A 14,004-nucleotide genomic window follows, 5' to 3' on the forward strand; every position below is an offset into this window, starting at 1 on the left:
AGATATAGCTGGTGTATAATGGCCACTGGCTCGCATGTGAGGTGAATGACTTCTGAGGCAAATGTCATTCCACTACAGTCAGTAGGGATCAAGACTGGGCCATGAGGAAAGAATAAAATAGCAAGCATGCAGAAATGTTTTGCTCTCTGAGTTGTTGTCAAATGTGTAATCATAGCTGGCAAAACCAATCAGCTTTCTCATGTTTAGTATTGGCCATTGGCAAGAAGCTATTATTAGAATGATGTATCACTTTCTTGTTTTTGCTAGTCTCTGCTGAGATGACATACTGGCTCTAACTAACTAGCAAGGCAAACTCTGAAACAACGTTGGCTGAGGGAGAGTTAAATAGTTAAAGTTATTTTTCACCTGACTCTTTCTCTCCCTCTTCCTTTTAATTACCATCTGGTTATGATTAGTTATTGTTAGATTATTTCACCAAACAAGTTGTGTGAATCAGAATACCTAGTTGCCTAGTTATTGTTGTAGCTATTGGTCTATTTAAATTTTTTGTCAACCTGTCATAGTATTGTTACATTGTTATTGAATGTTTTAATCTGAAATATGCCACAGACAATGACACTATTTTTTTTCAGTTCATTTCAATGTAAAGATTGTTAAAGTTATCCACTGTCTGTTTAAATAGTTAAAACACAGCTTGGTTATGGAATATTACCTCATAAGACATGACACCAGAGCAGTCTTCACAGTCACCTGGAGGCTAGAAGGGCCACACTACAGAGCAATGACCACATGACCCTGTCTCACCTCAGGTAACTCAGGCTATCAATAACATCACAGTATTTACAGTATGTTTTTTAAACGATAGAACTACACCAGGTAGCACAATAAGGACTGAGAGGCACACAGAGAGTACGGTATTTGATATCAGTTATAGTATTCCTATTGTATGATTTACTATGTGGTGTATACTATGTATATTGTGTATTTTTGGCTTGTTGTTAGTTCATAGCGTTGCAATGTGACTTCTTGAAACAACTGGTGTAAAATGGAATGAACCTCAAATATCCTTGACCCCAAGGACATGAAATTAGGGCAATGGTCGACTGGCTGCGTTGGCTGAAGATAGTATTGGAGCGGGGGAGGGGTGCGTCATGTGGAAAAAAGCTTTGGTCAGTGCCCTTGAAATGCACACTCAAGGGTGGGAGGTTGTTGGGTTAGCCGTGGTCAGAGCCACAGAGGGCCGTTACTGGGTGAAGTCACAAGGTCAACCAGGCAACGACGGCACTAGTGAGAGAAAGGGGCGGAGAGACAAAGAGGGACAGAAAGATAGAGGGAGAGTGACATAGATGAGAGTGGGTTGCCTACACTGGCACTGCTGTGTCCTGTCAGAGCTCTGGTGCTCCATTTTTAATGATGTCCGAGCCAGGCCTGTTGGGAAGATATGTACTGGGCTAGACTCAAGGCCGGACAAGCCAGCTTCTGTTCAGTCAAACCTATCAATCACTCTGGACTGCAGAGATCAATAAGGAAAGGCACATCAATAATGAAGAGCTGAGGACCTTCACTCGTCAATCTTTTTTTCATTTATAAGACATTAAGGTGACCCATTTCTCATATACATCGGTGCAGTTAATTTCTCAAGCACATCAGTAGTACTTTGGGTATAAAAACTATCACCAGTGAGGAATCTATTTGAGCTTGGAGAGTATATTATATTAGGATTTCATTTCATCAGTGTTTTGTTAAAAATAAATAAATTTAATATTTTTAATAGGTTGAATTAGAATGTTAGCATGATGTAAACCTCCTGTGTGGATACTGATCTAGTTTTCTATATCTGTAAGTTAATTATAGTTAACCCTTAGAAAAAATTTTCATCACATTGTCTTAGGCCTAATCTTCAGTATCTTATGTATTTTAACTATTTAATGAATGATATAGAATGAATTGTAAAGCAATAAATAAGGTCAGTATAAATGAAGAAGTTCACAGAAAAAGGTCACAAGGCAGGTTATGCCAGGGGGTGTAGGCTTTATTTTGTGTTATATATTGTTGCAGAACAACAGGGCAGTCATGGAAACAGAAATCAGAATGAAGAAACCTGAGAATGCTGACGAGATCCCAGATACCTTCCCCATAAGATTGGAGTAGTGTAGCATCTACAGTTAAATGTCTCACTCTGGTCTGGCTTTCACCTTTTTCAACATGGACCTGCTATTTGTTTTATTATGTATACTACTGGAACTCCTCGCTGTAAGCTGTAAGTAAATTTTACATTCATTTTTTGTAAATTTTCTCTAAAAAGTGTCTGTATGTGGAAGAGTATTCCCTTTGATATGAAAAACAATTTTAACAAGTAGATAGGGTTGTATATACATTTCTACCATGCTTGAACATGTTCGGCTCTCAGACTAACATAAGCTTTGACAGTTTCTTTTCTCCAATACTATGTATCTGCTCTAACCAGACCATACCCCTTGGGACAATCTTTTTGATTATTTATTTTCCTAAGTCATTTTTAACCAGTAATATGTATTGTGTAATTACATTGGTTAGTTATTAGGAATCAGGTCAGGGGGGCTCCCTAGCGAATCGGAAGCCCCCTAACGGTTGGGGGCCCTAAATGACCACTTATGTTGCTTATGCCGAGAACTGGCCCTGTGTCTGAGGTCTCTGTCAGACTAAACACTCATTGCTCAACTTTGTCCCGCAAAAACGTATGCAGTGATTTTTAATCGTGGCAGAATACTAACCAGTCAGAAAAGCCCTGATCTCCAGTCAGTCCCACGGATTGTTCAAGCTCAAATTCTGTCCACAATAATTGTAATGAATTAAAAAGCAAAACGTCAAAGCTTATGATCAAATAAAATTAGAACATTGCTGGATTGTTAATCTGTTCTAATAGAAGTTGGATGGACATATTATTCCATCATTCCCGATAAAATACACTATTTCAGAGTTTTCCCTGTTGAAATTTGATACTGTTTCTGAATATGCATGAGGCTAGCATAGCATCTTACTCTACATTGAATGCAGATGGTTGACGTCAACACCCCTCATCGAATATTTAACTTAGTGTTCAAATAACAAACCCTATCACGCACCCTAATGGTGGCGGCCTAATAGTCCATTCCATCTGTCGTTCCGTCCTCCTGAGATTTGGCTGACTTTCGTTGTTATGTTGCGTGATGTTGAGGAAGTATACATTTCAGCCAGGTAATATTGTATGGGGTTACCTTTTCTGCTCTTCTCACGTTGGACTGGCTAATAATAACATGGGGACGGATCAATAGCCAGGAGTGTAATGGAGTGCAGGCTTTCATCCCTTAGCAAGATCTCAGGTCCGGTCGGGTCTATAGTGTTCCAGCATGAGTTTTCTTTGTGTTAACATTGTTTGGCACTTTATTCTGTACTTGTGTGTCCTAGAACATTTTCTCCTCTGGGACAATTCAAACGGATAAAATGGTGTCCAGACTGTAGTGAATGCAATGCATACATGCCATTATTGCCCAGGAGACAAACCACCTCAGCAAGTTTAACTCCACTGTCATTTGTGTGGTGGGGTTTAATAACCCTCAAAAGTATTTTCTCATAATCATTGATTTGTTCTAAGCTAATATACACAAGCGTTTCAGATAATTCATAAATATTAAAAAATAAAATGTGTGTGGTTTTCCTATATTTGGGAGGTATTAAAAACAGTTTTTAATGTAATTTTTAGACCCATATTTGACCATGTTCCTATTTTCGGTAATGGAACCACTGCATAAAAGAAATAACAGGACAAGCCTATCTTTACACAGCTCCTTTGATGCTTTTGTGCATCAACGAGTCGAAAATCTGTATCTGAGGTAGTTATTAGTTGTTAAATGTGAAAAGCATTTTTTCTATAATCAACTATGTGAGACCTATGTACAATAGTAAAGATATCAACTTCTCAATTGGCCAGAATTCAGCTGAACTGTTGAATTCTATTGATTAAGGAGTTTTATTGATCATGTATACATTGTATTTTTATCTCAGGAAATCTGTAAATCTGCTTGAATCATTAGTTAATCTGCTAGAATCCCAATAAGGCATCAAATGACCAAAAATACATTTAAAACAAATCTTTTAACACAGCTTCAACTATCATATCTATAGAAATGATCAATTTCCAACTTTCAAATTTCAAATGTTGTTTTCACTAACCATTCATTAAAGATTCTGTGTTCATATCCTCATTGTCCCACCCCTCACAGTTGAAGGAATAACGAAAATATATCTACAGTATCTATATGTACACACCCATGTCAAGCCGTCTACCATTCATTGCTACAGTGTCACTAGTTAACATAATCAGTATCAACTTCAATACTCCACCGACCACAGATTAGCCCATATTTCCCAGTATTGGTTCCTTTTCAATACATTCCTCAATTCTACTCTGGAGACTCATGAGGGTATAAATGTTCCTTCCTTCATCATGTGACTCCAAGAAACAATGTCACCCAGGATCACAATGTTTTCTACCTACTGAACCCTAGTTCCCCAATAGTATTGTCTGCATGTTATGATTTGACAGCCATTGATGCACTTGGCTCTGGAAATAATCTACCAATGGACAGTCCCAGAAGAGATGATCTAATGATGTGGGTTCTTCATGGTAGTCTGCAAATTCCAGATTTTTTCATTCTGAGCATTCTTTTCTAGTGTGTATTTTGTATAATATCTTCAATCTGAATTAATTCACCTGAATGTGTGTTCTTTCCATTATGTCACAAATATATATACTTTTTGTCACAGAATTCCTCAATTTAGAAATTGTCAAACAATCAACTGAGCAGCCTGAATAATGTGCTATCTTTTTAGCATGGTGGGAGGTGGGAGGTGTTCATGGAAAACTGTCAAATAAGGGCTACAGCCAGTGACAGTTTAGTGTTCTGAGCAAAATAGTTTTGGTAAGAAAGGTGTCGAGTGCCTGCAGTTGAACTGTAATAACTTCTATCCCAGGAATTAGACCAATTCAATAGGATATCTATGTCCTATCCTATCTTGTCCTAAACATCATTTGTAAACAAACAATTCAATCTTGTCTTCAAACCATGTCTTGCCTCAAAAACCACATGAAAGGACACGTCCTTTGATGTCTACTGTGATGCCTGGTTGATATTGCTGTGCCTATGTGCTCTCCTGGGATTATGTTATTGATCTCGTGGAGCACCTGTGCCCCGCAGGAACCAATTAAGTTGTAATTTTGTATTGCATGCTGCAGCAGTAACTGTTACTACCATATGGGATTGTGGGGTCAATATGTCCCCATGCTCTGTTTGTTTTTATCACAGGCGATGTGGATCCAATCCAAGGACGAATAGTGGGAGGATATGCACCTACACGCCATTCCATCAAATACATTGTATCGATACAGTCAATTAGAGGACAGCACTTCTGTGGAGGCTCCTTGATAAACAAATACTGGGTACTGACAGCAGCACATTGTAACATTGGGTAAATAATCTTCCTCTCTTTGTTTTGTGACGTGCAAACCTGATCTAATCCAGAGATCTAATCCAGAGATCTAATCCAGAGATCTAATCCAGAGATCTAATCCAGAGATCTAATCCAGAGATCTAATCCAGAGATCTAATCCAGAGATCTAATCCAGAGAGATTCGCTATGGATTAGGACCCTGTATGTACAGGATTTATCTGCAACTTAGCGTGTATTAAATGTCAGGGAATTTCTTTGCTTTTTTTACATATTTTTCTACCCCCCTGATTTACTGACATACCCACAGACACTGCCGGTAAAAAGAAGGACTTTAGTGTAATACGACCCCATTTCCCAGGAAGGTTGGGACGCTGTGTAAAATGTGAAGAGAAACAGAATGCAAAGATGTAAACTTTTTAAACTTCAAATATTTAAAATTAGAGATGTTATTGTTACTTGAAAAATATATACCCACTTTCAATCTGATGCCAGCAACACGTTTCAGAAATGCTGGGACAGGGGCCCACAAAAAACTCATCCCAGAGAGGAAGAAGCGTCATTCAGATGTAAAGATGGGGAGGGGTTCACCACTCTGTGAAAGACTGCGCAGGCAAATAGTGCAACAATTTAAGAATAACGTTTCTCAACGTAAAATTGCAAAGAATTTGGGGATCTCATCATCTACAGCACAAAATACAATTAAAAGATTCAGAGAATCCGGAGATATCTCTGTACGCATGGGACAAGGCTGAAAACTAATATTGGATGGCCATGATCTTCGGGCCCTCAGACGGCACTGCATTAAAAACAGACATGATTCTGTATTAGACATCACTGCTTGAGCTCAGGAACACTTCTGAAAACCATTGTCTGTGAACACAGTACGTCGCTGCATCCACAAATGCAAGTTAAAACTCTACCATGCAAAGAAGAAACCATAAATGAACAAGATCTAGAAACGCTGCCGCCTTCTGTGGTCCCAAGCTCATTAAAAATGGACTGAGGTGAAGTGGAACACTGTCCAGTGGTGGGACGAATCAAAATGTGAAATTTATATTTGGGAATCCTGGACGTGGCGCCCTCTGGACTAAAGAGGAGAGGGACCCTCCGGCTTGTCTTCAGCGCACCGTTCAAAACACGCATCCGTGCTGGTGTCGGGGTGCTTTAGTGTACATCTGTGGCTGGCATCAAATTCTAAATGTATAAATAAAATTTACATTTGATATGTTGTCTTTGTAATATTTTCTATTAAATGTAGGGATAAATGCATTCTGTTTATATTAGCATTTTATGCAGCATCACAACTTTTTGGAAAATGGGGTGGTACAAACCTGTGTTTGTGTGTGTGTATGTATGTGTCAGTGTGGAGGTGTTGGCGTTCTCCTGGCCGTTTGTCAACAGGTCCAGGAGAACGTGGAGACATATCAGATTGTCCCAGCTGAAACTAATCAAGCCTGAGAGCACGAAACTCAGCGTGTGTGATTCTGTGGCACAGCAATCTGACCCAGACATCACAGGACCCAAAGACCAATCAGCGTACTTGCATTTTGTACTGTACCGACACCAAAGCACAGCAGCATTTGGTCAGATAGGAAGTTAAACTTAAGATATTTATCCACAAGTTAGAAATATTGGCACACACACAAAGATAGAAACTAGAACAGATTTTGTGATTAAAGCTCTTGGCTGACCAACCTTTGGAAATCAGGTTTTACTAAAACTTTATTAAACTCTGCCATAAATATAGTGTTGGTTGAGCTAAAGTTATGCTCCAGGGGTGGCACTGAAGTAAACAAAAAATAATTGGACTGATGAACATTCCCGCTACTGTTGGTTTGTCAACACATATAGTGTAATGAGGCCTAGTCTACTGCCACTGGTGACTTCGTATTTAGTTGGTAGTAAGTGAAATGTGTCTGTTTCCCTCACAGAGTGGAACAAATGATGATAGTAGCAGGAGACTATTCCCTAAGCATGTATGAAGGGACAGAACAGCTCTTCATTCCTCAGCTCTTGGTACCTCACCCCCAGTACAACAAGATTACAAACAACGCAGACATTATGCTTATAAAGGTAAAACAGAGGACCAAATAAGGGTACCATCTATGTACTTTGTTGTGAAAAGAAATGTCATGTTGGTATTCATTTTTTTTTTATATATGAGGCTCTTTTAAGGCCTTGGTACAGTCCCGCCACCCCCAAGTCCAAACCTGTCTCACACGCCCCCGTGTCTGTCCTCATCTCTTTCCAGCTGAAAGCTCCAGTGAACCTGAATAGCTACGTGTCAATCGCTCCACTGCCCCGTCAGGAGGCCTCTGTGGCCGAGGGACGGTTGTGCAGTGTATCAGGCTGGGGCTTCACCAGCTCTAGCGGAGACATACCCTCCACTCTGCGCACAGTCAAACTGCCCATCGTCTCCACAGCCCAGTGCAACAGCAGCGACTCCTTCAACGGGAACATCACATCTAACATGCTCTGCGCAGGCTACAGCAATGGGGGGAAGGACGCGTGCAAGGTACGGATCCTGACTGCATGGGCCGGGTCGTGTAATGATAGCCTGTTTCGTACATACGTTGTACTGATCGTAACTGTTCGTCGAGGGAGACAAGTCTTAGACCTTTACTATAGCCGTGTAAGAATGGATCCAACTGCTGATTGCCATTGCGCACAGTCTAGAGGGCTGTCTGTGTTTCTGAACTCTAGGACGTTGTCGTTTTAGGGAGATTCTGGGGGCCCACTGGTGTGTGAAGGCCGGATCTATGGTCTGGTTTCCTGGGGGATGGGCTGTGCCGATCCCAAGTACCCTGGAGTCTACACTGCTGTGTCAAAGTATCGTAGGTGGTTAGACCAGACCATATTTAGCTACTACGGCTTCTGCAGCAATTAACTCCAATACGGTGTGTTTCCATCTGAAGCACAAAACGAATCTTGAACGTGAAACATTGAAGAGGGCACGTTGTTTAGTTTCTATAAAGCTGTGTGTACTTTAGTCATCCAGGCACTACATAATGAAACATAACCGTGTATGCATCGTCACATCTGGGGGGGGGGTGCGTTTAGACTGCAGAGGATAGTTTAAAAATTGTGAAGTTGTAAATGTTTTATAAAAAGTAGAGTGAACGCTGTGTTTTCTTTTTTATGTATAGTCAACCACTATCAATTATGGGTGGTTTTGTTTGAGCAATTTGTATTACTAGCATCAATTATTTTAATTATAAATACTATTCTAGATAGCCACCACATTTTAATTATGTGAAGTAGAGATGTTATGAACTCTTAAAAGTGTCTACATTTTTTTATTAAAGGCCTACAGTAATACAACAGAAGTGAGCTCATTACAAAAACAAAATTTATGGAATCATTGCTAACAAGCTCTTTAACAGTTATAACTGGCGTCTAACCTTATGATTCAAAATTAAGTTGCTAAACAGCATAACCACTAATTTGTCTCAAACCCTTTTATATTCATGCTCTTTAATAAAATGGTGGATGGTGCTCTTTGGCAGATTAAACCAAAGGACTGCCATTAAACTCGATTGAAATATGTGAAGTCAAGCCTGCTCAGCAATCTCGGCTAATATTGCCTGTGAGATTTTAATCATGTCACCCTGCCTGGAGTAAACACTAAACACAACAGCTGTAATTCCTGGAAGGAATGGCCAGTCTGCCTTTCCTCTAGATTGCTTTACCACCCTAGAGAATTCTGTGGACTCTGGCAATACCTGATATTGCTAGGCGTATCACAGCAGGATGAATACTTCATGGCCTACTTTAAGGGCTTCTCTGGTTTCACCGTTGTGTGATAATGGGGTCACTCCCAAAGTGATGATGATGGGTGTGTCAGACAGCCGTGATGATTGGCGGTTTCTTCAAGCTTTCTTCAGAAGTTGTTTCATGAAAAGTGGTTAGCACTGTGCCGTCTTTACGATGGGTCTCTATAGAGAATATCGAATGTATCACCTGACATTTTACCATTTGAGGTTGCCATATTCAGCTCCTGAAATAATTCAGAGACCACTACACCTTTTACTTTCCTTCCCAAAAAAGTTGAAAAGGAAAGTTTTGAGTGAGGAACACAAGCGTTAGATTTGCAGTGGCTCTTAATTTTAACCCTTCTGACTTTTTTGGAAAGGAAAGAAAAGGTTGCAGTGGTCTTCAAATTTTTTCCAGAGCTGTATATATAAAATCCTGAAAGGAATGTTTGAAGTTTTTTTGGTGGTTGTGCATTGTATTTAGTGTACAGACAAAAAAGGCTCAGTGAACAAAAAAATCCCAAGGAAAAGGTCTATTGGTTTGTTTGTTTGGAGAATGAAAATGACTCCTTCCAAAAACTAGGCCAGGCTGTGACATCCAAATTCCCTTAACAGTGCTGGAAACTGTTAACTAGATTTTATTCTCGTCAATGATTTCTAACGCCTTCCCATTGGGATCTGTTAGTCAGTGAACAGCAGAGAGGCTGTGACCCCATCTAGTACATGTCCATCCGTTTCTAGGCAAAATGTTCAGACAAAGACGGTTTATTATTAACAAAACCCTTTTCTCCAGTAAAATTGGCTGGAAAAAGTTAATGTGCAGAAACACATGATGGACTTGCTGTGCTGTCTGTCAATTCCTCACTTTTAGGTGTTTGTAGAACTTACTGGTCATTGTCAGTCACATGTTACATCACTTTGAATTACATGCTCATAATGAATCTTTATAAATCACACAATATATACAAAATTATATGTTGTGCCTAACACAATATATTTTTGCTTTACATTTGATATGTTGAGTTTTCCAAATATGAAGACTAACATAAACACATTCTATTTAACAAATCTTATTAATAAAACAACGTCCACAACTTCATGTCCTGAACGAGTTGAATTTATACAAATACTAATAATCTTTAAAAAATTACACCACTGCAAAAAAAATCTAGTTTTCGCAAAGACAATTTGAAGACTTTTCTGGACGCGTTGCACTACTGAGAATTTGGTGGACATTATCAGAAAATTATAAATTTCTGAACAAAATAATATTAGAATTATTATCAAATACATTCATTCATATTTTAATCTAATTGATTCAAGAGGACATTTTATATTAAAAAATATACACTTTTTGATAATGACTTATGTACTTTTGTGCAACTGCTGTGACTACCACAGCCTGACAGTGGCATTTTCATAAGGGGTTCTGACAAACAACCAAAAAAGGTGTGCCCAGATGTGGACAAGCAACTACAAAATAGGGTTCTAAAACACATCCACTAAATGTGTCTAAGAAAATGCAAACTGAAAGCAAAATTTGATAGTTGAATTAGGACAGACAGCAACATCACTTTTCACAACTGATCTGCATTGAATGAACCAAGGTTTACATGACATACTATAGGAGGAGTTATGACAGGGTGGGTACAAGATGGCGGACACATTGGCACAGTGTGAAGAAACATACAAATATATATTTAATCATATTGGACGAAAATGTGTACTGTAGTTGTATTTTTATTGCCCTTTCCGCACCCAAGCACTTTCACCACAAGGGGGCGTGTGATCATCAGGGCACACAAACACAGTACAACAGCATGATGCCATGACTTCCTCTATATTAACTGACCCACTACTTCTGGGCTGTTATAGCAATGAATGTTACACTGACCTGAATAATATGTCCATTTCGAAAGTGTCTAACAAAGGTTGGTAAAATGTGTCTTGTTCATTTTGGGAACTGTAATTTTAAGGGGTCCCTATAACAATGTTGCATGATCACATGTAATTGGCAGTAATTGCGGACTGTTATTACTGAGGTTTAACAACAAATGCTTGTTACTATGTAATTACACTGTAATAAGGACCCAATCAAGCAGTACCTTCATTTCTTGAAGGCAGCTGGTGCTCATGTTACTGTGGCCTAGATAGACAGAACCAAAGAGATTTCTGAAATCTACATAGAGAGAACAAGCAATTTTCCGTTGGCTAAAGACAAAGTGAGAAAGGCAGAGGGAGAGAGGGATATCTGTGGTATCCTCTCTTCTGCCCCTCCAATTTCTCCTGAAAGGGTCGTGACCGAGACCCCTGAGGTTAGCACCCGTGGGGGGGGGGCGTGTCTGTGCATCCCCTTTCCATCTCTGCCTATCCATCTACCTCTCTCTCTCTCCCTCTCCTTCTCCCTCCATCTTTCTTCCTCCCACTCTTTTTCTCTCACTCTCCTTCTCCCTCTCTCTTTTGTCTACCCAGAACTGAAAAGCCAAACAACCATTCTAATGCCTCTGCCTCTCTTATTCTCTAGCCTTGTGGGTCTATGCATTTCCTTTTCTCATTTTCTTTCCTTTTGTGCTAGGCTAAAAGTGCCAGCAGGCTCTTCTCAAATCTGGGGCAGAGCTTGTGTACAATTCACTCCAGCTGGTACCCATGCGGTGCGAGGCACAGCCCAGGAGTGCAGCCTCAGTGCAGAAATAGATAAGAATTACTCTGCTAGTCTTAATGCTATATTTTTATGGTTATTCCTTTTGTGAAAGAATTAGAAGTGAGAAGACCTGAAATAAGAATGTTCTATGTTTTGCTGTTTGTTTTCAAAGCAGCATAACCGGCGACTACAATAGATGCCTCGAGCTCCTCAAAATAATACTTCTATCTAGTACTTGCAGGTCTCCACTCTAGTTAAACCCAGGATAGCAGATAATTGTTCAGACTTGCATTAATACAGAAACATATTTTAACATTCAGACTAATCTCTCCTGCCAAAAAACAACAGAGACAAAGTGATCCATTAGCTAATGCAGAAGCATAAGTCATAGCATCTGTATGGTTTAAAGCGACAGCCATCCGGTTAATTGTTTCCCTATCCCCTGATTTGGATGACAGACAGTCTGAAATGTTTATAACCAGTCAGCACTGAAACTCATTACTACTTAAATGGGGCCAATTTATTCTCCACCCTCATTGAAAGAGCTACAGTATCAATGAGGCTAAATTGAGATGAATAGCTTAAACACAGAGTCCTGTCAGTTTTGGCAGTGGGCTCCTGTGAAAGGACAGTGTACATTAAAATTGGTGACATTTATAAGGCCTGTGAAACAATGCCAGAAGACTAGGAAGTGAGAAATGATGTCTCCTCTCCAGAGGCAGGGAGGGACATATTTGTCTGAATGCATTACCTGTAATATATGTGCCACCTCCTCACCTTGTCTTCTGACATAGACTAGTACTGTGCTATTGATAGTACAATGTTCTTACTTTGGGATAAAGGCTGTGGTTTAGGATAGGCGCGTCACGCACCACAAAAATCTGAGGGAGTACAATGGATTAGGGGATTAATTTAATTTACACCCAAAACAAACCAAAGAACTCTTTGATCTAGAATTATCATTAAGCTTAATTCTATGTTAGATTATGAAAACATTTCTGCATCCAATAAGCACATAACTTGAGCTGTCTACACTCTGTTCACTTTGGCTTATTTGTTAAAGAAACTAAGAAATATACTGAGAAAATAAGCTTCTCTTCTTAAATCTGGATGAAGTAATTTAATTTATGTTCAGTAAATGTAATAATTGCTTTCTTTTCCAGAGTCTACTGACCTTGCCAACAGGCATGCCAGCTAATGTCTAATTTAATGTCAAAATATGTATTTTCTTCTGCATATTATAAGCATATCACTTGTCTATTTTCTCTTGACTGTGTTCCCAAACGCAAAATATCCTTCTTTAATCCGGGCAGAAGAATGTCAGTCTTATTCAGTTCATTTAGTAATTGCATTATTTTCTGAAGTCTACTAACCTTGCCAACAGGCATGCCAGCTAACATAATTAGACAAGCTACCTACTCATACTTGATTGAAATGACTTCTTGGTGATCAACTGAAATAAAAATAAAAATCCTGTGAGTTCCCCTCATCACAGTGTGTGCGTCATTCGACATCTTACATGATGAATATTCTGGGAAGATCCACTAGTCGACACAGACCATTTATCAAAAATGTGTTGTAAAAAGGTCTGATCTGTGTATGTGTGCAATTGTTGTTTCTTTTTCAGCATGGACATCACCACTGAGGCCATTTCCACATTAAAGGAGTCAAATTCAGTGTAGTTCATTTGCTTATCCCTCCTGATGACCTTATTGGAGTTTGGATTGCATAACAACCCAGGTCATCAAAAGGGATTAGCCAATGACCAATCTGGTCATCAGGATGGATCAACAGTGAAGTTGAAAGCACCTCCCATTTGTTTGTATCAAAGATGCAAAAGGTCATCAATGATGTTGTCAATGCTAGTGTTTTCTCTCAGTTACCGTGTGTCCTCTTATAATCTCCAGTCTACTTAAGGGGGTTCCTTCTGTGATGACCTTAATCTGGTCTAATTAGCTCACTGACTTCCACTGAAACAGAAAACAATACGGAGTCATAGGTCTTGCTTACACATGTATCTTTGCTCTACCCTCTCCTCTACTGACTGGGTGTTGGACCTTAGAAGGAACCTCTTACTAAGTAGAATCTTCCCTGCCAATTCGAAAAAAATCATCTGGCAGATATTGAAGGTTATTAAGCAATAATATCAGACCATAATATAAACATTTTCAACCTGAATTC

At 39.3% G+C, this 14,004-nt stretch overlaps 1 protein-coding gene across 1 annotated transcript; it reads left to right on the top strand.

The window, feature by feature from the left end:
* The first annotated feature begins 1,243 nt into the window (after positions 1-1,243).
* Positions 1,244-13,312, top strand: LOC105013671 (trypsin-3). The gene is made up of 6 exons (XM_010875349.4): positions 1,244-1,560; positions 2,020-2,221; positions 5,286-5,448; positions 7,362-7,503; positions 7,682-7,945; positions 8,150-13,312. The coding sequence occupies exons 2-6, from the start codon at positions 2,131-2,133 to the stop codon at positions 8,315-8,317; spliced, it is 828 nt and encodes a 275-aa protein (XP_010873651.1). The 5' UTR covers positions 1,244-1,560; positions 2,020-2,130; the 3' UTR covers positions 8,318-13,312.
* Positions 13,313-14,004: the final 692 nt, after the last annotated feature.

This window comes from Esox lucius, chromosome 12 (assembly GCF_011004845.1).
Source record: "Esox lucius isolate fEsoLuc1 chromosome 12, fEsoLuc1.pri, whole genome shotgun sequence".
In the NCBI taxonomy this organism is placed as follows: Eukaryota; Metazoa; Chordata; class Actinopteri; order Esociformes; family Esocidae; genus Esox; species Esox lucius.

What these genes read in the sequence shown, in the direction of transcription:
- LOC105013671 (XM_010875349.4), top strand. Translation starts at nt 2,131, where the DNA reads ATGTCTCACTCTGGTCTGGCTTTCACCTTTTTCAACATGGACCTGCTA. An exon ending in GCAGCACATTGTAACATTGG is followed by an intron (nt 5,449 to 7,361) that starts GTAAATAATCTT and finishes TTTCCCTCACAG; the next exon opens with AGTGGAACAAATGATGATAG. An exon ending in CAGACATTATGCTTATAAAG is followed by an intron (nt 7,504 to 7,681) that starts GTAAAACAGAGG and finishes ATCTCTTTCCAG; the next exon opens with CTGAAAGCTCCAGTGAACCT.